We start from the raw sequence: 24,273 nt of genomic DNA, 5'->3' as shown, positions 1-24,273 counted from the left end.
CATATGTCTGCACAACTCACAGTGAAAAGTAAATGTCTTTCTTCATGTTTATTCCCCTGAACTTGTTCACCAAATTGCTTTTTTACATCTCCTTTTGCAATCTCATCCCATCCGGCTCAAGTATCCCGGATTAGAAAGGCCGTCTCTGGAGTCCTTTTCAAAGGGAGCCTCCCACAGCCTTTAAATCCCCTACGTTTTATGGTGCAGATATTCAGGATCTGAGGTATTAAGTAAGAAGGAAAGCAAAGCTGACTGAGACGGGCACAGAAAAATAGAGTAGCTTCTTTTTTGGATAATCATTATTGGAATTGTCCTGTTATCTGCAGCTTTGCTGGTTCAAAGTAATAAACTCAGTCATTTCCAACTGGACATTATGCAACAGATAAAGGAAGGGAGGATGTGTGTGTGTGTGTGTGTGATGTACAGAAAATACAGTTCCACCACAGAAAGAGAAATGTTGCAAATGGGAATTTTTTAAATAAGTTCTAAATCATGATATTGATGGGCTCTTGTCTCCCTCATAATAAAGAACCTAAACAAAACTATTCCTACCTTCAAAATTCCAATACAGGTATGCTAAGTGATAAATGAGATTTAATTAAGGAATTAGCAATGGAGCGGCCAGTGTCTCAGATTCTGATTTTTAGCATCCTGACAAGAATGCCCATTTCATGTCCCTTTCCTTTTGCTTCCAGGCCATTTCATCTCCTGTATCCTCACTTTTAGGATGTATAACAGCTATACTGTCGAAGTCTTCACTGACACACAAGCTGAGGCACTGCAAGCTTGCAAAATGGAATGCATAGAAACAATAAACTTTTTTTTTCTCTTCTCATTTATCAACATAGAAATTGAAGGCAATCCAGCAATAGAATTTACAAATGGGTGAAAAGGAGAAAAAAAACAAATCTTATTTGTTTTCCTGAAAGGCGTTAGTTGTTTTCTAAACGTAAATGAGCTGAGCATAAGAATTAACAAAGTATGCTTGAATCAGGGATTTTTCCAGAGCGACCTCTTAGAAGTTTGGGGCTATATAAAACTATCATGCTACAGAGTGTAGTCCTTGAGATAGTTGTTAAATACAACACATAGGACAGATTTATATTAAAATCACTTCGGGAGCTTGTGATTTTCAGTTAAATACTTCAGCAACTACTGGAAGCTCTTCCACTTGTGCTGCTGGAGAAGAGAGGTGGGAAGCTACTGCTGACTAATAACAGCCAGGGTGGACCCCACTCAGAAGTGCCAGCCCTTGGCTTTTCCACCCTGGGTGAAGCAATGAATCTTATTTTCTGCATCCAAGGGCCCCTATCTGCACTGAGAACAGAAGGAAGTAGTGGACCCCCTCCTCCTCCCCCAGGACCAGGAAAAATCTTTCCAAATATGATTCGCAGTCCCCCAGCTGAGAAACCAGATTGCACAACAGATCTTCTCGAGAAGATTGAGAGACTGAGAGTGGGAGCAGCGGCGCCCAGCGAGGGCAAGCTGACTGTGAAGGGAACTGCCTGAGGGGAGGAGGAATCTTCCAGAGCCTCAACAGGCTCGGTTTGGATGAAAGTCGCAGCACAATGGAATTTCCTAAGGGTGTGTGAGCGCACACACATCGGAGTCCTGCCCCCCGTAGGCAGGTAACGGGAGGCCGAGCTGACCACCAGTGACCCTGAGCTGCCTCGGGACCACCCGCTCGGCGCCCAACTGCAGCTACTTTTATTGAAAGAAAGAAAGGAAAGGAGAAAAGCCACAGAGGAGGGATTCAAGAAAACTGCGAAGGAGTCCGCAGCAGGAAACCCTCCAGCGATCTGCCGAGGGGGCAAGGAGCGAGCTGCCCGGGGCCAGCGGTTGCGCGCCGGCGCTGGAAGTGGAGGCGCGAGGGAGCTGGGACGCCTGGTCCCCCAGGAGCGGGCTGCCCTCGGCCTAAGGCGGCTGAGACCCGCCGGACTCCAGAATCGGGGGCAGTGAGGGGGGCCGAAAGAGGGGAGTGTCTTGGGCCCGCCGGACCTTCGACCTCAACGCTCCCTGCCGGAACGTGCCCACCTCTCCCCGAGAGAGCTACCCTTCTGAGGGGTCTTCTGGGTACGCAGTGACTCCCCCCACTCCCCCAGGCTAGCGTTCTCCCGCCTTCTCTGCAGTGTCCAGAGATGCTCCGCCGCAGACCCGGGACCCCTTAGGCGCCTCTTCCCGTCCCTCTGCCAAATCGCGACGCCTGTACTTTTCCAGCTCCCTCTTTCCCTCTTGAAATTGAAAGTTATTGAGGTCGCTCAGGGTTGTTGCTCCAGCAGTTTCCTTCCCCGCCCCCGAGCTCCCCCCGCCCCCCCGCAGCCAGCCCCCCTCCCCCTCCCTCGCCCCGGCCCTCCCTCCCTCCCTCCCTCCCTCCTTCCCTTCACCACTGGAGCGGCTCCTGCTCGCGAACAGAAGAAGCAGCTCGGGGTCTCTCCGCCGCCCCTTGGCCATGGCCGCGGTGCCGACGCCGCCCGCTCCCCTCAGCTCTCGGGGCCCCCGCCGCTGCCGCCGCAGCCGCCGCAATCTCTAAGCCCAAGGGGCCGCCACCGTCTCCACTGTCCGCCTGGATCTCGCCCGCGGCCCCTGCCGCCCCACATCATGATACCTGCGGCCATCCTGGCGAGGCCGCTAGCTGCTCCTGGAACCCATACTTGCGGCATTGACAGCCACTCTACTGGAGCCGCCTTAGCTCGGGGAAAGTACAATAGTTGGTTTCCCTGACCACCCGACCCGCTTCGTTTGCGACCCCAGCACGCCTATCGGATCTGAGTGGAGAAGTTGTCCGCTGCTTGGGTTCTCTCTCGCTCTCTATATACGCCTAACACCTACGTATATTTCTAAAACATTCAATATTAATTAACAATCAAAAGAAAAAGGAGAAAAGGAAGGGAAATATTACTGGGTTACTATGCACTTGCGACTGATTTCTTGGTTTTTTATCATTTTGAACTTTATGGAATACATCGGCAGCCAAAACGCCTCCCGGGGAAGGCGCCAGCGAAGAAGTAAGTGCAGGGTTTTTTACGCGTTTGCTCTCTCCCGCCGCGTTCACCTGTCGGGTCGCTTCGCCTGCCCTGAGTCGGCTCCCGGCGGCAGCGGTCCTCCCACCCACCACCCCACGCCTCAAGAGGAGGTAACAGTTTAGGCTCCGGGGTGGACGGTGTCTTTCATGCCTTCCTCTCTGTGTCCTACCCTTCCCCCGCATCCTCCTGGGTGCTAGAGTCCCGCGGACGCGGCGCCAAGGTGGCTCTTACCCCCTCGAACTTCAGGTTCGCGGAAAAGTTCGGTCATTCGTTAGACTAGCTCTAGGGATTTGGGCTTTCCCTCGAATACTCAGGCGGGGACCTCGAGCCCCCAGGCACCCCCGACGCCCGGCAGGCGGGATGCCCCTGACCACTGAGTTCCCGCCGGGGGAGGCGCGGCCCCGGCGCCCGCTCACCTTGCGTCGCCGCCTCGCGTGGGGAGACTTTGCTGGGTCCTCCCGCGGTGCTGGGGTCACGAAGCGCTTTCCCGCCACTCGCGGAAAGGGAAAGCGAGCGCCTGCGCGGCCGCTTCCCCCAGCCACGCACGAGTGGAACAGAAGGGCGAGCGGGGCGCGCGGGGCTCGCATGCCTGCGCGCTTGCGGAGCCGCTCGCAGTCCCACTCCAGGGGACGTGAGGACTGCCGAGCCGGCCGCTGGGAGCCGAAGGTGCCGGGTTTCCAGTTACAGTCTCGCCTGTCACGCGCGAGCGCTTTTACTCTCTCAGGCCCTTTCAAGTGGGTCCCAAGCGCAGATACAAACTGAGGGTGGCGTCCCCCTAAAGACTCAGGCTCGCCTCCTCACTGCCCGTTATCCTGACTCCAGTTACTTGGAAGGCTGGCTTGTGAAGACTTCTTAAAACAGTGTGTCCTAGCTAGGATGAAACCGGCACTCCCCGGGCACTCTCGACTCGGGTTGGTCTGTTTCAAGGTGGCGTCTTCCAGAGATGAGGAGATAGATGCGAGAAAGGCACCTCTCCCTGCTCCCGGGGGACCCGGTGCCCTGGCCGCTCTGGCATTGGTGCCGGCGTAGGGAGTCCTTCACAAATAGAGCCGGGGGCGCCCCTGGCTCCAGCATGAAGGGAGCTGGAGGGAGAAACTTTCCCCGGGGCACAGAGAACGATGCTGTTGCCTTGGTCGGAACTCCACCGCCCGGGAGCCAATGACACTTGGTTCTGCCTGGTCCCGCGCGCAGAAGCAGCTCAGAGCGCTGGCCCGCGAAGCCCCTCCGGGCAAGCGCGGGTACAGCGCTGAGGACACAGCACAGGCTTGTGTAGATGGAGATTTAGTAATCGCTTCTCCTCCGCTGTTTGTCTGTGCCCTGTCCCTGGACGTGAGGGTCACCTGAAAGCTCCCTTTGTGCCTCTCGCCTGGGGCAGACAAGGTTTGATTCACCTGAAAATTGCCTTTAAAAAATTTAGCTGAGCCAAAGCGCCAGGGGCTCCTGCCTGGCCTCAACGACTCAAGGATCGCGTAGCAGGGGGCAGGAGGGTCTAATCTAAACACGTCAGGGCATCAGATTTATTATTCTTGGCCTCTGAATGGTTGTATTCTTCATAACTCCTCCACCCACCCTTTCCCTCGAGCCTTGCGGCCGCCACAGAAAACAAGTGGCCTGGGGCTCGAGCCTTGCCCTCGTTCCTGGCGGTCCCCACCTCCTCTCCTCGCAGGGTAAGGCCTGGGGAACTGAATCGCAGGTCGGTGGGGAGAGAGATGCTGGGCACAAGTGCAGCCTCCTGTTTTACATCGTTTTTCCAGCCTGCACTTACCTGGAGCGCATAGCCCACTCCCTCCTTCACCCGACTGAGGACCCCAGCGCCTGGAGCCACCCAGTTGCTGGGAAGGGAAATTGTGCTGAATGTCAGTGTTAAGAGTTGTCTCTGATTGCAGTTCGGGGGCCCCTGTTTCTGATGGAAGACATAGGGAAAAAAGCTGGCCATCTACTTGTTCCCACTTCCCCCAACAAAGACAGAGGTACAGGTAGCTGCCCAGCTACGCTGCCCCAAGTCTTCTGGGAGTAGAGGAGGGTGGTGCTCCTCTAGGCTCAGACTAGAGAGGATTTAGAGTCCAAAGGTGATCTGCTTTTTGATCTGCCTTGATCCGTCTCAAGGCCAAGTCAAAGGCGCCCTCTTGTTGTGTAGCCGGGATGCTAGAGGGGGGAGGGTGGAACTGGATCGAAATTCCGATAATTCTGTGGGTCTGAGGCTGGGTGAGAGCTCTCCTAGCAGGGGATGCTCCTTGCTCCTTCGCACTTGAGTCTGCATTTGCTCCTGGGGTTTGCAATCCTGGGAGAGGGGCGACCCCTTGCGTCCTCCGAGGAGACAGACGGAACTGTCTTGGCAGGTGCAGCATGGTTTTTGGTTTTTTGTGGGGTTTGTAGGGTTGGTTGGTTTGTTTGTTTGGGTTTTGGGGTTTTGTTTTTTTTTTAAGAATGTGGAAGGGTGGAGGGTAAGGAGAGATCTTTGTTAAAGGTCTAGAAATTCAAGGTCAAATTGCATGTGTACAATACTCATCTCTTTGAAAATCTCTGAAAAAAACTGTTTTCTAAAGCAAGGACTAGGAAAGTTGTTTAAATTAAAAATAAGGAAATAGCCAAAGGTATTCTAGAAATAAAATGGTCTTTCCTATTTTTCCTTCTAGAGACAACTAAAGTATTTAAGAATATCCTTTTCGGCCTATAGTTAAGCAGCTAGCTTCTCTTTCTTAAACTTAAAATCTTAGCTAATGATAGATTGAAAATTGAGGTGTAAGAACTATTTGTCAATGCTTTAAAAATAATCCCTTGATTGTTTTAGTAGAAAAGTTTCTTGCAAAAAATATTCATTTGCTGAGTTAAATGTTATCAAGTCTAAGAAACCATGGCTACTCCGCAGATAAAGCAGAATACTCTATCAGTATTCTCTTGTTTCCTTCAAGCAGTTGCTCCACTGTTTATCTCTACTTTGTTGTAAACTAATGATCTTGTTTCCTCTTATAAAAGAAAGAAAATTTTAAACAGGAGTTTTGTAATTTAAAAAATATCTTTTGAGTTATGGATGAGTATATACCCAATAACCTAGTTTGTTACCTAATTAGGTTCTTATACAGCTCCTAGAGATGACTACATTGAATTTATTCAAGATAAAATGAAATGCAATCCTCATTCAAAAATCTTCAACCAGATATGTTTTCAGAAGATGTTAAATCAAGAACCATGAACCCAGTTTTTAACTCATTTCCTTTGCAATTTGCCACAGACAGCCTCTGAGTTCTAGCTTATCCACTAATAAAATTAAAAGTTTTATTTGTGGTATAATAACAACCACAGTACTTTAGAGTTGCACCACACTTTCACTTGAATTACGCACTTGGGTCCCTAAAGAGCCACTTGAAGTATAGAGGCAGGTTTTAATATTTCCATTTTATAGAGAATGAACCCAGGAAACAAAGACTAAATAACCTGTACAAAGCCATACAACTCGTAAAGGGGACTTGTCTCCTGCTAGTTATGCTATATACTGATCCATGTCAGAGAGAAGATGTCAAGCAGGTTAAATAATAAATCTGATGGTCTCCAGGCCATCATTTTATCCTATGTTTAAAATCAGCTTTTCTCATTGAAATTTTTGAACTGATATTTATATGTATTATACATTAATGACTACGGTCGAAGAGTTAAATATCTGATAGTAATAGTGAAGCTTGCTATATATAGTAAGATTATGTGGTTTTTAAGACTTTGTAGGATCATATTATGCCAGAAGTCTTTTGTTAGACATATCAAATGCCATTGTAGTATCCTTTTTATTTGAGGCCATCTATTAGTTGATTTAATTGCTTAGATTCCAGATAAATACATGTTTTAGAAAAGGCATTGTATGCATAGTAATTACAAAGCACCCATTGTGCAATCTATAAAACTTTTAAAAATCTTTCATAAAGGTGTTTGAAATAAAGGAGTAAGAACACAAGGAAAATCATTTTAATGGTGATAAAATGATAATTTATTTATTGGAATACAGTGGCCATTGCTCATGACATGGTTTCCGATGTTAAGCCATTCTTTGAGATTCTGATACACTCTTGATTATTACACCACTAACCTGGAAAATAACAGGTTAACTATAAAACAAAAATCTTTCATTCTACGATGCATCTTTTAATATTAATTTTGAATGAAAGTTTATGGTTTGGATATTGGCTACTATGCACTTTTCACCTGTCTACTTTTGCCACCAGTCTACCTTGTTTTTGAGAAAAACGTTGTTTCATAAATGGGGATGTGAGTAAAATTTGCTAGAGAAAGTATATTCTGCAACATATCATATAATATCTGTTTGAATCAAAGCTGCAAATTCAAACTCTTAGACAGTGATGGCAACACCTCAATAGAAGCAAAAGACACTTATTTTTGTGAATTCTAAGTTAATCGTTATTACACTATCAAAATTTTGCTTAAAGTATCTCTTGGTTATACTATTTTAATTATCATTTCAATACGAGGATTTAACCAGGAACATTAAGAACTATAATTTTTGAATATTGTCTTTTTAGACCCAGGTTATTCTATATAAAGTAATTGAGAATATAATAAATGTAAAATTGATTTAATGTCATTATTTCAGTATTTTTTAAGCATGAAATATGCACAGTATTTCAGCTTGTAAGTAGATAGATTTGGTTGAGTCATTTCTCCGTTAAATATTTCCTGAATTTAATATTCTACAAATTAGGTCCCCAGAAAGTGATGAATAGGAAATTACAGCATGTAGTTAAATTTGATTTTCAAGTTATTATGGGGAAACTCTTGCCACAGCACTGCAAAACAAATTTATTAGTCATCTGATCACTTTAGACTATTTTAATCTGGGCAGAGATCTCCGGGTTGCTACTGAATGTCTTAAATATTTTCTAGTTAAATAATTAATCTTTTTAAAACATGAAATAGTTCTTTTGAATTCTATGCATTGGTGATAGAATACGGTGTGGAGTTGTCAGAACCCTATGGAGAGTTAAGACCACAGGATCCCTCTGCAATTATAAGAATGAACTATCAAAAAATAAAACTATTCTACATACAGCAATTTACAAAACTATATTGCCTCCCCCCTTATCTCTATCCAAATGTTTCATTTTGGATGTAGTCCTAACCTCTCTTCCCACTTCCTTACTATTCACTCTCCCCAGCCCCCAAAACATCCTTTTCCAAGTAGTGAATTCTTGAAATGCCATCAGAGTGGGTATTATGTTTCATGAAATGTAAGAATCAACTTTGGTTACCATTAGGAAAACATCATTCAGTTTTGAGAGCATGGTAAGGATCATGTAAGACAGTGTGTTGAAATTATATGTTTTACTTAGTTGGGACTATTTCTTCTCTGAACAGTGCATTGTACACTGGCAATCTTTTGAGACTGAGCACTTGAAAAAGTGTTGCATCATAAATTATATAGATTTTTTTGCCTTGCTTTTGATTTTTATGAAAAATGTGGGTTTCTTAATGATGAATTTTTTCTTAAGGTTTAAAATTATTGGATTACCTTGAAATGTACCATTTGTTGGCCAGCCAAGTTTGAAATTGCTTTGCAGTTACACTTTAACAAAACATGAAAAGTATACAAAACACAGAAAGTATACACATCTGTAAAAGATACTGCCAATTTTTTATATTTACTTAATTCTGTCAGATCTTTCCATTCAAGAATATTACTATCATTCTGATTAAAGTACTTATCCAACAATACTGAAAAGAATGGAATGTTCCATTCTCAAAGACTGTGAGGGTGCTGAGGATACCAGTGAGTGCTAGGAAATCCCATTTTCTGCTCCAAAGGTGTTTCAAAAACATGGAGCTTTTAAGCAAAATATCTGAATTCTTTTTATATATTAAAATTTTGAATATCAAAAATTCATTTAAAAAAAAACATGGCTGCAGGTGCCTCTTTATCTGATAAGAGGATTTCTGCCTTATTTGTAATCTTGGCAAGATTCCTAGTTACCATCTGCTGTCACTAAAAATTCTTCTGGGAGTTTTTTATAGAAAACTCAATGGCACTAAAAGATATGATTGCCCAATTACATACATATTGAATAGGTTTTAACTTCTTTATGTTTTATGCCTTTTTTCAAGAATCTAACCTATTCTTCAAACTATTACCTTGAAAAAGCTCCCATCTGACCTTTGAAAACTTGATGGATAGCAGCAAATGTCATAAATTTATGGTAGAGAGGGACCTACAAATTCATTGAGGGAGAATTCCCAAAGTAAAAGGAGACTGAGAAGTAGAAGGAAAAGTAGGGAGAAGTAAACTGAGAAGAGGAGGACCTGAGTTCTGGGTCTAGCGTTACCAGTAATATCTGAATAACCCAAGAAAGTCCCTTTACCACACTAAGATGCAGTTCCTTATCTGTGAAGTGAGATGGTTGGTTAAAAATTTAGATCTGTGGTTCTTATAGTTTCTTCAGTTTTTCATCTTTTAATATAAGAACATGAACCGTGACTGAGAAGTTAGTCCTTCTAAGCTTAGTTGTTTTATTCAACTAAGTTTAGTGGATGAAGATTAAGAATACAAACAAATATAAGTACTCATTTATCATGAGTAAACTCATCTTATAAAATTAAGTCAGTAACTTATCAAACTAGAGCCTGAATTAATTATGGTATTCCCCATCCATTACAGTTTCTAATGCCTAAAAATCATAGCCATGGCATCAATCTGCAGAATCTATCCTCAGCAAGTCTACTCAGCTTAGACTCACAAGAAGCTAGTTTGGTATCCCAAATACAGAGATGCTTCAGGACTTCCCTGCCATGACAGGATTTCATAAGTGGTCTGTATTGGGATGGAGGCAACAATTACAGTGGCCCCGGTTTAAAGTTATAAACCCTGGGCTCTAACAGTGACTGACTGAGCCAAAGAGTGCATATTAAAGAAAAGGGGAAAAGGACCATATCTGACACTAAACTCTGGAGAATAAGGACTCAGGTCTGGGTAAATGGAAAAACAGTAACCAAAATGAGTGGGAAAGTAGGAGAAGCAGATTTGGTAGGAAACTACTTATTTTTCTTTTGAATTATCTTTACTCTGAGGGCCAGGAGGGCATTTAGTAATTCTGAATCAAAATTTCAGAGTTTTAGGTGCTGAAGATAAGTATTTTGGAGTTCCTTACATACAGCGGACAGTTGAATGCATGAGATAGAGATCTAGTGGAGCCTTGTTTATTATTAAAATGTTTGCAGTGCTAACACTGAGACTCACTCTTATAGGTACTATCAAGATTAATTGCGTTAAGGTAGTTCATCTATTTTAAAGAGTTTAATGTATCCTTAACTGTAGTTTCTCATTTTTATAGCCTTTTTCGTATCACATAAGAGAATGATCGCTGGCATAGGGACCTGTGATTCTAAATTGCCAGATCTTCCAGCTGAAGATCATACCTGGAAGTCTTATCACCTGTGCAACTGTATTACTTTGCCATGGATCTTAGGGGACTTGAAAAACTATATAGTAAAATAAGGAAAGACAAGTTTCCTTTAGGTGTAAAAATGATTTCTTACATCATTCCACTTAGATCTAAACATCTACTCTTCACATTCTACTTTTAAGAAGATTTCTTGAGAAAGTGTACCCTGCTAAGAAAATCCCAGGATGGGGTGAAACTTGAAGGAATTTGGTCTGTTTATATAATATGTGGACCATGTCTACAACATCCCCACCAAGTAACCGTCTAACCTCAGTAACCCAGGTTCCACACCCTCTGTTTCTTCTCCTAGTCAAGTTGAACCTTTACTATCCAGAGGCAGGTTGTATCTTCTAGTGCATTTAGAAAATGAGATTAGATTTAGTTACCTTAAAACATCTGTCTAAGATATACAATAATTCAGCGCACTGTATTCACTCCCAAAAATTGTCCTCAGAAAAACGAGCTGGTAAGCATATTTATAATTATACCCCAATACAAAGCACATTCCTGAGAGTAAGTGGTAAAGCAGCCCCCATTTTACAACCACATAATATAAACCACTACCACACAATATAAAATAACAGAATTTGTGAACTGCTTATTTTAGAACAATTTTCTTAACGTATGCTTGATAAGTTGGTAATAAAAAGAGCAGCTCGTTTCTCATTATTATGTTCCCTCATACAATGGAGGGAACACAGTCATCTTGACAAAGCCTGTTGTATAAGAAGAGGCTATGTCAGTCACATATAGATGATAAGCAAGAGGTAAAATATTATGCTAATCTGTGTAGATACCTCATGGCAGACTACACCTTGATAGTTCTTAGAGCCACTGTTATAGTGACATACATTCTGTCTTAAGATATATTTATATTTATTTATTTGTTAAAGTGAGCGTTGTGATGATGATTATTATTTAAATTTTAATCACCTGTGAGTGCGAGACTCTGTCCTTGATATTTTTGCAAATACTGTCACACTCAGTCCTCACACTTTCCCTTTAAAGCAGGTGCCAGTGGTCCCATGTCAGTTGCTAAGTCCACTCAAGGAAGACATGGTGGACCTGGGAACTCCAAAGCCCGTGTCCTTCCCTAACTTTTTCATGTCTCCTCAACTATTGGGATTGGTAGTTGAAGCAGTCATGGGAGTACTTTCTCAAACCTCACTCTACGTTTTCTTTCCCTCACTCTGTCTTTGCTGATTATCTCTTCCTCCTCATTTAACAAACCGCAAGTCTTCTTCAAACATTTACTTTAGAGGTTGCATCTGGTATTCTAATACTTTCTCCCATATCTTTCTTTTCTCTGCCCATTTTCCTCTTTCCTAAACTGCCCTATTTATGGTGTTTGAGCAAAAAAATTTGGTGCTTTTTTCATTAGAAGCAGTAGAATAGCACAGTTTATATGAAATACACTAAGATTTGTCTTCCCATCTATGGTGTGCAGTTCCAAGAGAAGATTAACTAAGGCATGAGAATGTGAGCAACGTCTGTAATTTTGCAGTTAAATATCAAAATCCTTTATGTAATTTACAACCACAATAGACATTTCACTGGCTAGGTTTCTTTATCCAGAAAATTTATCTTTATGGTGCTTCATAAAATCTCTTATTTATATTATTTTTAGCATGAGCATTAACAGTAACCTCCACTCTGAATTCTTGCTTTATGGGCCTTGGTACAGTGATTTCCAACCCTATTTTCAAATTAGAATCACCTGGGGATCTTAAAAAAAAAAAGCCATACTCCACCCTAGACCAAATGAACAATCTCCCGGCATTTTCAAAAACAGTCCTGGTGATTCTAAGGTACAGCCAAGACTGGGAAGTGCTGCTAGACTCTTAATTCAAGGATAACTCTTCCAGCTGAGCAACTGTTGAAAACAATGCCAGTTTCATGACAGTGAGACAGACAAAATAGACTTGTATGGCATGTGATAAGAGAGATGAGATATGTGTCATTTGAAACAAATTGTAGTTTAAAATATAAAGCAGTGTGATTAGCACCAGATTGTTTATCAAGAGAGTACTGTTTAACCTGGGGCACCGACTAGTGCAGACCAGACCATCTGATGGAGAACTGGCTCAGCCAAAGAGGTCAAGAAGAGATAGCCAAGTGCACATAGTAGGACGTGATGGTGAGTTTAACAGATATTGCTACTGGCTTCACGGGTGGGAACACTGCTCCCAGGGGAGGTGTAATCAGAGCCAGTGTTCTTGCTGCTTGAACTATGCCAGGTGTGAGGAAGACAGTGAATAGGAGAGGGTATGGGGCATCAGCCGTACCAGAAATTTTTTTGCAAAGCTACTTAATAATAAACAACTGTTTTCATGTCTTACCAGATAATTGGTAATGTGCCCTAGAGTCCTCTTTGTTTTCAGGAAAAGAGAAATGGTTCGAAAATGGCCTCTAATAAGAAATAAACATCCTTTTCTTTTATAGCTTCTACAGTTCCTGCCTAACTTTAGATACTACTGGTGATCAGTGAAACTACTATAAATAGCTTAGTTTTAACTCTATTGTAATGGGTTAAGTTTTGCAGTAGGTTGTTTATTCTTGAACTTGACTGTTTTTACTTCGCTCCTAATGTGCTCTTCTTTAGTGGTTATCTTCATTAAATCTTGTTTATTATTCTTTTCTCGTCCACAAACGGTGTTCAAACCTTGCCATAAACCAGGGCAAGTACTCCATGTAAAAGTGAGGTGGAAGTTTGGGCTTCCTGTCAGACTCAATTCCATTTGTTAAGGGGGCTCCTTGGGAGAATTTGGGTTCTAGTGAGTCACTAGGCCAAATCCCAATAACCACAATTGCCAAAAGTAATTAGACTGAGGAAAGCCAGGCTTTTGAGGAGGAGGTCATCATAGCATGCTTGAGCCATTGCTCCGTGGTCAGACCTAGTTACTTGTCCCTAGAGATTGGGAGCAATCATGAGTTACAGAGAGCAGGAAATCCACCAGAAAACAATGCTTTTCCACCAATTTTTTTTCCTCAATAGGTTATTCACCCTAAGCATGCAAGAGATGGAAATACGCCGCCAGTATACGTGCACGGTTCAAATCACCATCATCTTATAAACTACCTTGTCTGCCTGCATGAAGGCAAGTGCACACATAAGTCCTGCTGTCATCACTGCAAGTTTTTCTCCTCCCTTCCTGAGTAGATAAAGGAACCCGAGGAATTTAGTCTGAGTCTTTGTACAGGGGTGTCTGATTAGAGTGGGAAGGGAAGGGAAAGGACCTTTGTAAACATCCTAAGGTCAATTTAGATATAATATCACTAAAGCTACATTTGAAAATAAGAAAATAGTAGTACATTACACCAGGACAGGTGCTCTTAAACCTCTAGAGCTAGGAAAAAGCACAGGGCAAACTAAGGGCTTTTTTTTACTGAAAACAATACCACCTTGAAATGGGGTGCTGTCAGTACCTGTGTTACAATAATTATTAAGCACTAAGTGGTGCTCTGATTCCAAGCTTTCAATGTATTGAAATTAGAAGATTGTTAATCCTTTCTATAGAGAAATATTCAAGTAGCACAAATATATTTATGCTTAATAACCTCAGTGAAATTTCACCTTTGAAACTATTGGCATTGCATCAAATATCCTAAAAGGATACTCTGTCACCTCATGTGCTAGATCTTTAATTGAACAAAGATGCAGAGTTTCCACTGATCATTGTCCTTAATGTGGTAAGTTTCACATTCTCCTATGAATCAGAATGACATCGGTATATTTCAGTACTCCTATGACCTTAGACCTTAGACTGTCTTTGTTTAAACCTGGGGATGGGTGATAATGCTTATTTAAATCCACAAAAAGGCAGACAGGCAGTCAGATTCAGATTCTTTATCTGGCCAGCCATCTCTGGCACCTGGCAATCTCCAGGTAAAACTGAGCAAATAAACCCTGACCTCATGCCCTGTGTATACAAAAGGGTTATAAAGACCTGCTGTCAACACAATATTACTAATTTGGTGGCCATATATTTGATTTTCTTTGATCTCAGATCTGACCACAAGCTGATTTAAGAATAGAATCCTAATTTGGAGAAACTTAGCACTGAAACCATGACCTGCGTTTACTTGTCCCACTACTTTAAATGGCAGAGAGTTTCTGCCATGAAATACAAAAGATATAAACAAATACTGCTTGGCTACAAACCAAAAGAGCACATATTGAAGCTGCTGAATATTTGTTTCTTACAGAATTCAGTCTTGGGAGTTGCCATCTGTGACTCAGTAGTAATGAATCCAAGTAGTATCCATGAGAATGGGGGTTCGATCCCTGGTCTCACTCAGTGGTTTAAGGATCCAGCATTGCCGTGAGCTGTGGTGTAGATCAGAGACACAGATGAGATCCCACATTGCTGTGGCTGTGGTGTAGACCAGCAGCTGCAGCTCCAATTGGACCCCTAGCCTGGGAAACTTCCGTATGTCACAGGTGCGGCCCTAAAAAGCAAAAAAAAAAAAAAAAAAAAAAAAGAATTCAGTCTTATTTTCCCGTTCATGACTAATTTGTTGATTCACATTATTATTTGGTAACAAGAAAGGTTAGGGTTAGGGTTAGGGTTAGGGTTAGGATCCTCATTCTTATTTGGTAACAAGAAATAGAGTCCTGAGGTCATCTCCTTAGTCCCTCTGGCCTCAATTCACACACTCATTTCATGCCTTCCTCAAGATAACTCTTAATCCCCTCCACAAAAACTCATAATTTAAAGGGGCCTCTTTCCTATAGCATATTTCTAAGATATCCATCCAACTTTCCAGTTCGGTCCAGAGCTTGATGTAAATCCAAGATTCTAACATAGATCAGTGAGATACCCTTGGAAGCCAATTAGACTTGCAGGATCATGCCAATGCATACTGGCCCTAGTACAATCAATAGCATGTGCCATTCTACCCAGTACAGAGCCTCCAGGACCCAGCCCTGATTCATGTGTGTTTCCAGACTTGTGAGCATCGTGTGCCCATACCTCAAAGTTTAATTTCTAAGCACATAAGAAAGTCAACAAAAGGAACCTCCAACCATTTTCATGCTACTTAGCACCTACCTAGACACCTCACTGACATTCCAGGAATTCATTAAAGACAGTTTGCCTCAGAACTTAATATATTGCCCATATTATAAATGGAGAGCCTACAATCCCAGAAGCCACTGTGTAATAATTTTTAAACCAGACGACTTAATTCACAAACTTGGGGGCAGAAGTACTATTGTTCATCAGATAAGAATACACTTCAAATGAAAATTTCCGAGATTTTCCAAAATTGCAAGATATTTTCTCTATCCTTCCTAGCCCAAAGTCACTGCCTCATCCACTCCTCAAATTCTAAACCATGGCTAGGATGAGTTGAACAGACTTAATTTTAGACTCTTCCAAAGAAAAAACAAACACACAGACAGCCGAGTTAATTTATAAAACACTGCTGCATTTATCTTGGCATATATCTCAGCAGATTTCACTTCTCTCCTGTCTCCCTTCTTGAATGCTGGCTCTCTCACTTAGCAATTCTTGGAAGGAACATGTCATGTCTATATATTAAGCACCTTGAAAACCATTGCATAAAATAATTTTGGTATTTCTTCACACTTCTTGACAAGTTTCTTTCCTCATATACAGTTTATTTGTTGGGTCTCTGAAACCCAAACCATCTCTTTACTTTAAACCCGAAGCAAATGGAGAACCATTTTTACAAGAGCAATAAATGAAAGTGGCTATTCAAATACTTTACTTGAATTGGTCTACACATTGAAGGACCTTTTTGTTAATACAGACTCTTCATATTCTAGCAAGCAACTTCCTGAAAATCCAAGACTGCTTAAAATTATATCACCAAGGACCAGGAATCACCCCTCCCCTCCCCCACCAGCCCCCTGCTCCTGGGAGTGTGCCAGCAGTTTTGCAGGATTCATTCTGACAACTGTTCTGGTGTAAATATTTAGAGAAATCCTTTCCATTAGAGATGAAACAAAGTGTAAGTAACTGTTCCAAAATGATAGATCTTATTAATGTTTGCAACAACAGGCCTTATGCTGTCTGATGCACAGATTCCAACACTGTACACTGGAGAAAAGACTAAGGGAAAAAGAATCAAGACAGGAATTAGATTGAACTCTATGTAACCTGAACTGCAAAATATTATTTTAAGTTATCACCAGAGAGATGACATGTTTTAATGTGCACAGAAGGTAGGGGAAATGAGTTAATTTAAATGGAAAATAGTGAAAATTGACTACTGGTGTTTTAATGGTTTAATAAAAAGTAAGGCGCAGGCATTACAGATTGTTCTATCACCCTGCCAGTTCAAATACAGGTCTTGGTTATTTCTCCATATTCCCATCAAAGTGAAGTAATACATCTGAGATCCTATCTGATGTAAGTTCTGGTCTCTATGTTATTATTCAAGAACTATCTAAAGGGATAACAGCCAAGCTCTAATGTTTGTATCAAATATCACTTGTTAAAACAGGGTGGTACCCTAGCCCCAAGGGGTGAAAGCTCACCAGTATTCCACTTCTGTACTTTTCCTGTTTGCATGGCATTTTCAAGTGTTTTTATACACCAGGGGATTACACAGCTAAGTAACGTCAGAGGTTTCATTGACTGAATTTCAAATTAAATCTATGGTATTGAGGATTACTGTGAGACTTGACTAGAAAAGGCATACATATAATATATATGATATAATAATATATCAGTTATTATTTCCTCCTTCCCTTGCAGATTTAAGGCCTTTACTAAAATATAAAAAGCCATGAATTTTAATTGTTCCTTTATTGATAAGTCACAATCTAAGATTTCTCACTAGTATATGTAAATTTTTCTTCTTTACAGGAGTAGAATTTTTTTTTTACATTACATTAATTTTTTTTCTGCTGAAAAGCCTTTTAGAAAAAAAAAAGATGGTATGTAAATAATGTTGTTACATGCTTTTTGCCTCTAATGTGTAATAACAATCAAACACTGTTGAGTCTCAAACTGAATTCCATTTGAATCCTGCATTCATCGATGATTTAGCCAAGAAAATAATAAAAGAGATTCAAAGGAGATGAAATGGAAACTTCATAAACTTTGTTGACGGAAAATAATATCTTTCTCATTGCCTTTTTATAATCTTGATCTTTGTGAGTTTGGGTTATAGTTAGAGAAATGCCACATTAGAGGGCAGGTGGGTTGGTTTTTAATTAACACTCTGCTACATAATTTAGACAAATCATTTACTCTGTAATTCAGTTGCATCCACTATAAAATCTGACTCAATCTTTCATTTGTTTGAAAGCAGGAGACAGATCTTGAAGTCCCTCTAACAGTAAAATCAAAGAGCTTTCCCTTTCCTTCTTGTAATATTCTCTAACCTTAGACAGCCGTCCATCAAAACTTCAAGAATGTGGAGTTAGAGCTTGAATTCAAAAGAACAAGTTTCTCTTTGTACTTTCATAAAGTGTTTTAGATCATATTTTTAAAAAGCTAACAAATGAAAAAGAAGTTGTGTTGGGAGAAAAGTATAGGGAAAAATTAAAATTAAACTTAGTCCTAATTAAAATAGCATAAATACGTTCATTCACACAACAGCTACAACAGCTATTTACTGAACATTTAGTATGTGCTGGAATTACAAACATGAGCAAAATGCTTATGAAACCTGCACTTGTAACATGCCACTGTGGTTAAGGGAGGAAAAAAAAAGTAACCATAATGAAACAATATTCAACTTCAGATAGTTAGAACTGTTAGATACTCTTTCTAAGCTGTGTAACTTTTCTTTTTAAGGCTCATTTAAATAGAACTGAAAATTAGATTGTTTACAAATAAGCTTAATGAACACCCAGATTTTTCTCTGGAAAACAAAGATATTAGACATCATGTGAAGAAGAAGCAGGAAGGTAGAAGAAAGATAAACTAAAAACTTCAGAATTTATTGGACCTCCCAGTATTTTCTTGTTTGAAAATTTATGACCAATGAATAGGTGTCATCATAGAACATGATGTTTGTGACAATCATAGGAAGTTTGCTCTGCAAACTCTGAACATAGTTGGCATTGTTAGGTAAAGCTTGTAATGGAGTGGCATGGTTTAGCTGAGCAAATTTCCATTTTTGGCACTGAATAATTTCTATAGTTGAACTTTCACACCAGTTCATTAACTGGAATTACTTTTATCAAACAAACATTAAAATATTGTAGTTTAAAAATAGTGCATTTTTGTCCATCCCTCAGAGGCATTTTTCAAACCTTTTATGGTAACCCCTTGACCACATGGAACATACAATCCAATCTACTTAAAGCACAAGTTTAACAAATGCATTGCAACAAGTCATTTGGATTTCTTCTGTAAGTCTGTTAGTAATCTTTTCTAACATCAATTGATAGCTTGTTAGTTGCCAGAATTCAGACATGAAAAACAACCCAGTTCTTTTCTGTATGTTATTACTAACTTATGAAGGGTTTTGAGTAAAGAAGGGTGACTATCAGGTGTTTAGTATGTTATCTCACTTAACCTCCGCATCAATCTCATGATATATAGTTAATTGTTTTAGAAATGAAGAAACTGAGGCTTAAAACAATTAATAAACAGGTCAAAATGACATGGGCAGACAGGGTAGAACTAAGTGTACATCTAGATCTCTGTCTGACCCAGAGCATAACTTTCCCCTTTCCACTCTGCTTTTCATTAAGCCCATTAAAGGGGAAGTCCAGAGAAAGTTTAAATGAGGGAAGTTCTCTTTTTGCAACTGAGACGGAGCTCCTAACCTGTCTCCTCATACAAAAAGTGAGGGTAAGAGAGAAAATTGGGCTAATTGACAGAAGAGGTTACTTGGGAAGACTAATGAGAAGACTTTAAAATATTTTTAAAGCTGGGACCTGATAAGGTCATAATTACTGTTCTTAAAAGGTCCCTCCAAGATTGCTGAGTGGGAGCAGAAGTGGTGGTGGGAAATGGGAAGAGGTGAGCTCTGTTCAGAGGAAAGGAGATTGGAGATGGGAGTAAGGGGTGCTCCTGTATATTCGGCTTTAGCCGATGGATGGTGCCATTTGCTGAAGTAGAAAATGTGAAAGAGCCTTGTGGATTAAGTGTGCAACATATTTTAAAAGGTAGGAAGATGGGGGGGAGGGGGATAAGGTATGTAGCATAAACCCTTCATGTTACTTAAGAGGAAAAGGAGAAGCCAGAGAATTAAGTTACTTGACTTGACTACAGTCATTTCGCAGTGGAGCCAAGAGTAGCAACAACTCCTGGGGCCAGTCTGTGATACCAAACACCACATAGCAGATGGTTCCAAGGACTGACATTCCAGGGAACCGCTCTGTGGATCTTCTGGCAATCTGATTCTTATTTGTTTAATTAATGGTTATTTCAAGGAGAATTATCTGTTCACTGGATATTTATTTCACAATCTCTTTTTTATTTTCTTACTCCCTGAGATCTAAACCTTAAAAAGTTTCTATAACTGGGAGTTCCCATTGTGGCACAGCAGAAACAAATCTGACCAATATCCATAAGGATGTGGGTTCAATCTCTGGCCTCGCTCAGTGGGTCAGGGATCTGGCATTGCTGTGAATTGTGGTGTGGGTTGCAGATGTGGCTCGGATCCTTCATTTCTGTGGTATGGGCCTGCAGCTGTAGCTCTGATTAGACCCCTGGCCTAGGAACTCCCATATGCCACCGGTGTGGCCCTAAAAAAAAAAAAGTTCCTATAACCTGTTGCCCTAGTCTAATAGGACTCACAATAGGGCACACTTTAAAAAAACAAACCAATTATCCATACTATCTTCAAATACAGTTGTCAGTTTTCTCATCAAATGTATTCTTATTTTATTCCTCACAATGCTTGAGTTCAAATCTGGCCCTGAGTTGGTAAAGTGCCATTATGCTCATTATTAACAATAATGTGTCAATATAATTATGCACAGCTTATCAGCACTTTCTCATCTTTGTCTTATTTGATTTTTTTAATACCCCTGTGAAATGAGCAGAACACATTTTAGCATCCTTGTTTTACAGATAAAGCTCAAAGGTGCTAAGTGACTTGTATAGTATCACAAACAGAGTAGGTGGTAAAACTCGCCTTTGGATTTCTGATAGTAAAATATTTGTTTTGTTTTACTACGAGTCTGCAGCCTTTCCTAAACTGCCAGAATCCCCATTTATCTCCTGTGAAGTTCCTACTATTAGTGTAATTTTGTGGATTTGACAATAAAGGCATGTAAGTTAGGGAAAATCTTTGTTATGGAGGAGATTCTTTTTATTGGCTGATAAGGTGAATTGATAGATCTTTAAGTTATTTCCCATGTGAATATCCATGTGTGAGCTCATCCTGAAAGGCGGTGGGGGGGCAGGAATTCTGAGGGAAGAGCATTCCAAATAAGCTAATTTATTAAGACTGAACATTTTGAGTTTATTTTTGTGCATGGTGTTAGAGAATGTCCTAATTTCATTCTTTTACATGCCACTGTCCATTTTTCTCAGCATCACTCATTGAAGAGACTATCTTTCTTTCCCTGTATGTTCTTGCCTCCTTTGTCATAGATTAGTTGACCAAAGGTGCTTGGGTTTATTTATGGGCTTTCTATCCTGTTTCATTGATCTACATTTCTGTCTTTGCACCAGTGCCATATTGTTTTGATAACTGTACCTTTGATAGAAGTCAGAGAGTCTGATTCCTCCAGTTCTGTTTTTCTTTTTCAATATTGCTTTGGCTAGTCAGGGACTTTTGTGTTTCCATACAAATTTTGAAATATTTTGTCACAGTTCTGTGAAGAATGTCCTTGGTAATTTGATATGAATTGCACTGGACCTGTAGATTGCCTTGTGTAGTATAGTCATTTTGGCAGTATTGAGTCTTCCAATGCAAGAGCATGGTATATGTTTCCATCTGTTTGTGTTATCTTTGTTTTCTTTCATCAGCGTCTTATAGTTTCCAGAGAACAGGTCTTTTGTCTCTTTAGGTAGGTTTATTCCTAGGTATTTTATTCTTTTTGATGCAATTGGTAAATGAGATGGGTACATATGTACAATGGAATACTACTCAGCCATAAAAAAAGAACAAAATAATGCCATTTGCAACAACATGGATGAAGCTGGAGATTCTCATACTGGATGAAGTCAGAATGAGAAAGACAAATACCATATGATATCATTTATATGTGGAATATAAAATATGGAGCAAATGATCCTTTCAACAAAACAGAAACAGACCACAGAGAGAACAGACTTGTGCCAGGGGGAGGGGGAGAAGAAGTAATGGACAGGGAATTTGGAGTTGGAAGATGCAAATGATTACATTAGAATGGATGGGCAGTGGGGTCCTACTGCATAGCACAGGGAACTATGCCCAGTCTCTTGGAATAGAACATGATGGTAGATGGTGTGAGAAAGAGAATATATGTATCTGTATAACTGGGTCACGATGCTGTACAGCACAAACTGATACAACACTGTAAATCAACTATACTCTAATTTAAAAAAAAGAAAGGAAGGAAATAATGTTCAGGAAAAAAAAGAAATATAAAGACAATACCAACTACTAAAAAGAAGGAATAATTATGTAATGTAATAGAGGTGCTAATTATTGCTACAATGGCAATCATGTTACAATATATAAATGTATCAAATTAATATGTTGCACACCTTAAATTTATACAGTGTAATATATCAAATATATTTAAACTTTAAAGACAAAGAAAAAAAAGACTAAACAAAAATGGTTTTAATCTAAGAATAAAATCTTAAGCTTTGATAAGCTCAAAGAAACTAAAAATACTCATAGCTATACACTATCTTATAAAATTATAAAGAAAAATAGTTTCCCATTTTGCTGTTTCACCGTCTATAATAATTCATTTTTATTTGTTAGATGAATTAAAATCTTGAACTTAGATCCCTGATTAAAATTGATCAGAAAGCCTCTGGTGATCCAGTGCTCAAAGTAACATACCTATAGGGGTATGATGGAAAATGAACGATGTTAGATATCTTTTTGTTATTGAAGCTTTTGGCTCTGTAGTCTCAATGTAGAATGATCAGTTATCATAGACCTCAGGAACATTTGTTTCATCCAGTGGGGAAGAAGGAAAATCAGAGGAATAATAGTCAGGTGTCTCTGCTCCTGCTCTGGGCAATATTCATGTCTAACTTTCCAGGACCTCTCACCACAATGACTAATCACACAGAAATGAACATCAGAAAATGATCTCAAACACTGGAAAATATAATAAGATATTGATGCTCTAAGAGATTATGCTCAAAAAAAAAATTATGCTCAGCTTCAGTATTTCAGTTTTCTTCGGTTTGGGGAAACTCCTGGATTCCATACCTAAATTCATACACGCTCAGGTGTGATGATTGAACTGCTGGGTTGCAAGCATGCCCCAAGCATTTGTTTTCTGAACTCCTATGATGCATGAACAACTTTTCCTAAAGTTCCATGGCCTTTCAAAATCATGATGTTTCTTTGTTATCATCACAGTCAGCTCCTTGGCTTGCTATTTATGCTCTTTATGTTTGGTCTTAACTTTTCCTTCCTTCTATTCTCTCCATAAATTTTATATTCTGGTCAAACCAAAAAACCCTGAAGAGTGCCACTAATGCAAGATGATCCTTGTCAAGGCATCAAAACTCCAGGTGACTCACGAGTTTTTTGTTTGTTGGTTTTTTTAAATAAAACAAGGTAGTTTAGGAGTCCCTGGTGTGTCTCCGTGGTAATGAACTGACTAGCATCCATGAAGATGCTGAGGATGCAGGCCTCGCTCATTGAGTTAAGGATCTGGTGTTGCCAAGAGCTGTGGGGTAGGTTACAGATATGGCTTGGATCCTGCATTGCTGTAGATGTGTCATAGGCTGGTAGCTATAGCTCTGATTTGACTTCTAGCCTGGGAACTTACATATGCCATGGTGTGTCCCTAAAAAGACAAAAAAAAAAAAAAAAACCAAAAAAAAAAAAAAAAAACGAGAGCGTTTATTTATTCTTTATGATTTACGATGAACCTGTTCATTGCCTAGTCTTGCACTATGTATTTAGGGTACAAAAGGAGAATAAGATAAGCCCAAGCCCCAAGACCCCTAGGACCTCAAAATAAACAATAATTTTTACCTGCTTTTCTCCTTCCCTCAGTCAGATATCCTAGTCTGATATTTGAATCCCCTTATCTCAGTTAACCACATCATTTTTGCCTAATCTTTCAAGTTAGAAACTCCCAAATCAATATTTATTACTCCTTCATTTGTCCATTGAAAATTGATCCCATCAGTGCTGCCCAGTCGTCTTTGAAAATAACTTTAAAATCCATGCTTTTTTTTTTCTTGCATTCCATTAATGCTGCTGTAATTCAGTTAACAGCAATGTGAAGTACAGAACATAAAATCATACTGACTCTCTTAACTTTTGGTCTCTCCTTTCCTGTGATTCTTCTCTCCATCAGATAATATTTATTTAAAACCAAATTAGATCATGTGACTGATTTGTCCATAAACAATTCCTCCAAATTGCATGTAACATTAAATTCAAACCCCCACCCAGTTTCTCCTTATTTCTCAAAATCCAGCTCAAACATCAGGTCTCCCAAGTAGGTGTTCCCAGGTGGTTAGTTGTTTCCTTTTGCCTGGCTTTTTACACAATGTTTACCACACTGACTCAATCTGGTTTATAGTTTTTTTTTTTTTTTTTTGTCAAACTTGGAGCTCCTAGGTCTTATCCATCTTTCCATCCAAAGCACCAAGCATTTTTTGACAAACTGTCTTAAAGAAAACGGAAACTTATTGGGTGTGCTCTGTGATAATAGAAATATCTGAAAGACAGATTTACATTCACTA

At 40.2% G+C, this 24,273-nt stretch overlaps 1 protein-coding gene and 1 long non-coding RNA gene across 10 annotated transcripts in view; one reads left to right on the top strand and one right to left on the bottom strand.

Moving 5' to 3' along the window:
* Positions 1-3,708, bottom strand: part of LOC110260187 (uncharacterized) — a 330,158-nt gene extending 326,450 nt beyond the window's left edge. For all 8 annotated transcript variants that reach the window (XR_014804125.1, XR_014804118.1, XR_014804142.1 and 5 more), the window contains exon 1: positions 3,440-3,708. This is a non-coding gene — a long non-coding RNA (uncharacterized LOC110260187). The remainder of the gene's footprint in view (positions 1-3,439) is intronic.
* Positions 2,383-24,273, top strand: part of RSPO3 (R-spondin 3) — an 82,055-nt gene continuing 60,164 nt past the window's right edge. Inside the window, exon 1 of one of the 2 annotated variants that reach the window (XM_085025003.1) lies at positions 2,383-3,005. In XM_085025003.1, the coding sequence (XP_084881129.1) occupies positions 2,909-3,005 (97 nt within the window). In that variant the 5' untranslated portion in view covers positions 2,383-2,908. 2 annotated transcript variants of the gene reach the window in all.

Source organism: Sus scrofa, chromosome 1, assembly GCF_054392235.1.
Source record: "Sus scrofa isolate SSC_HxYL_T2T_F1_AM1 chromosome 1, Sscrofa_HxYL_maternal_Yorkshire_Landrace_v2.0, whole genome shotgun sequence".
Classification (NCBI taxonomy): domain Eukaryota; kingdom Metazoa; phylum Chordata; class Mammalia; order Artiodactyla; family Suidae; genus Sus; species Sus scrofa.
Note: the sequence above shows the minus strand (reverse complement) of the source record. Positions and strands in the feature narration are given on the sequence as shown.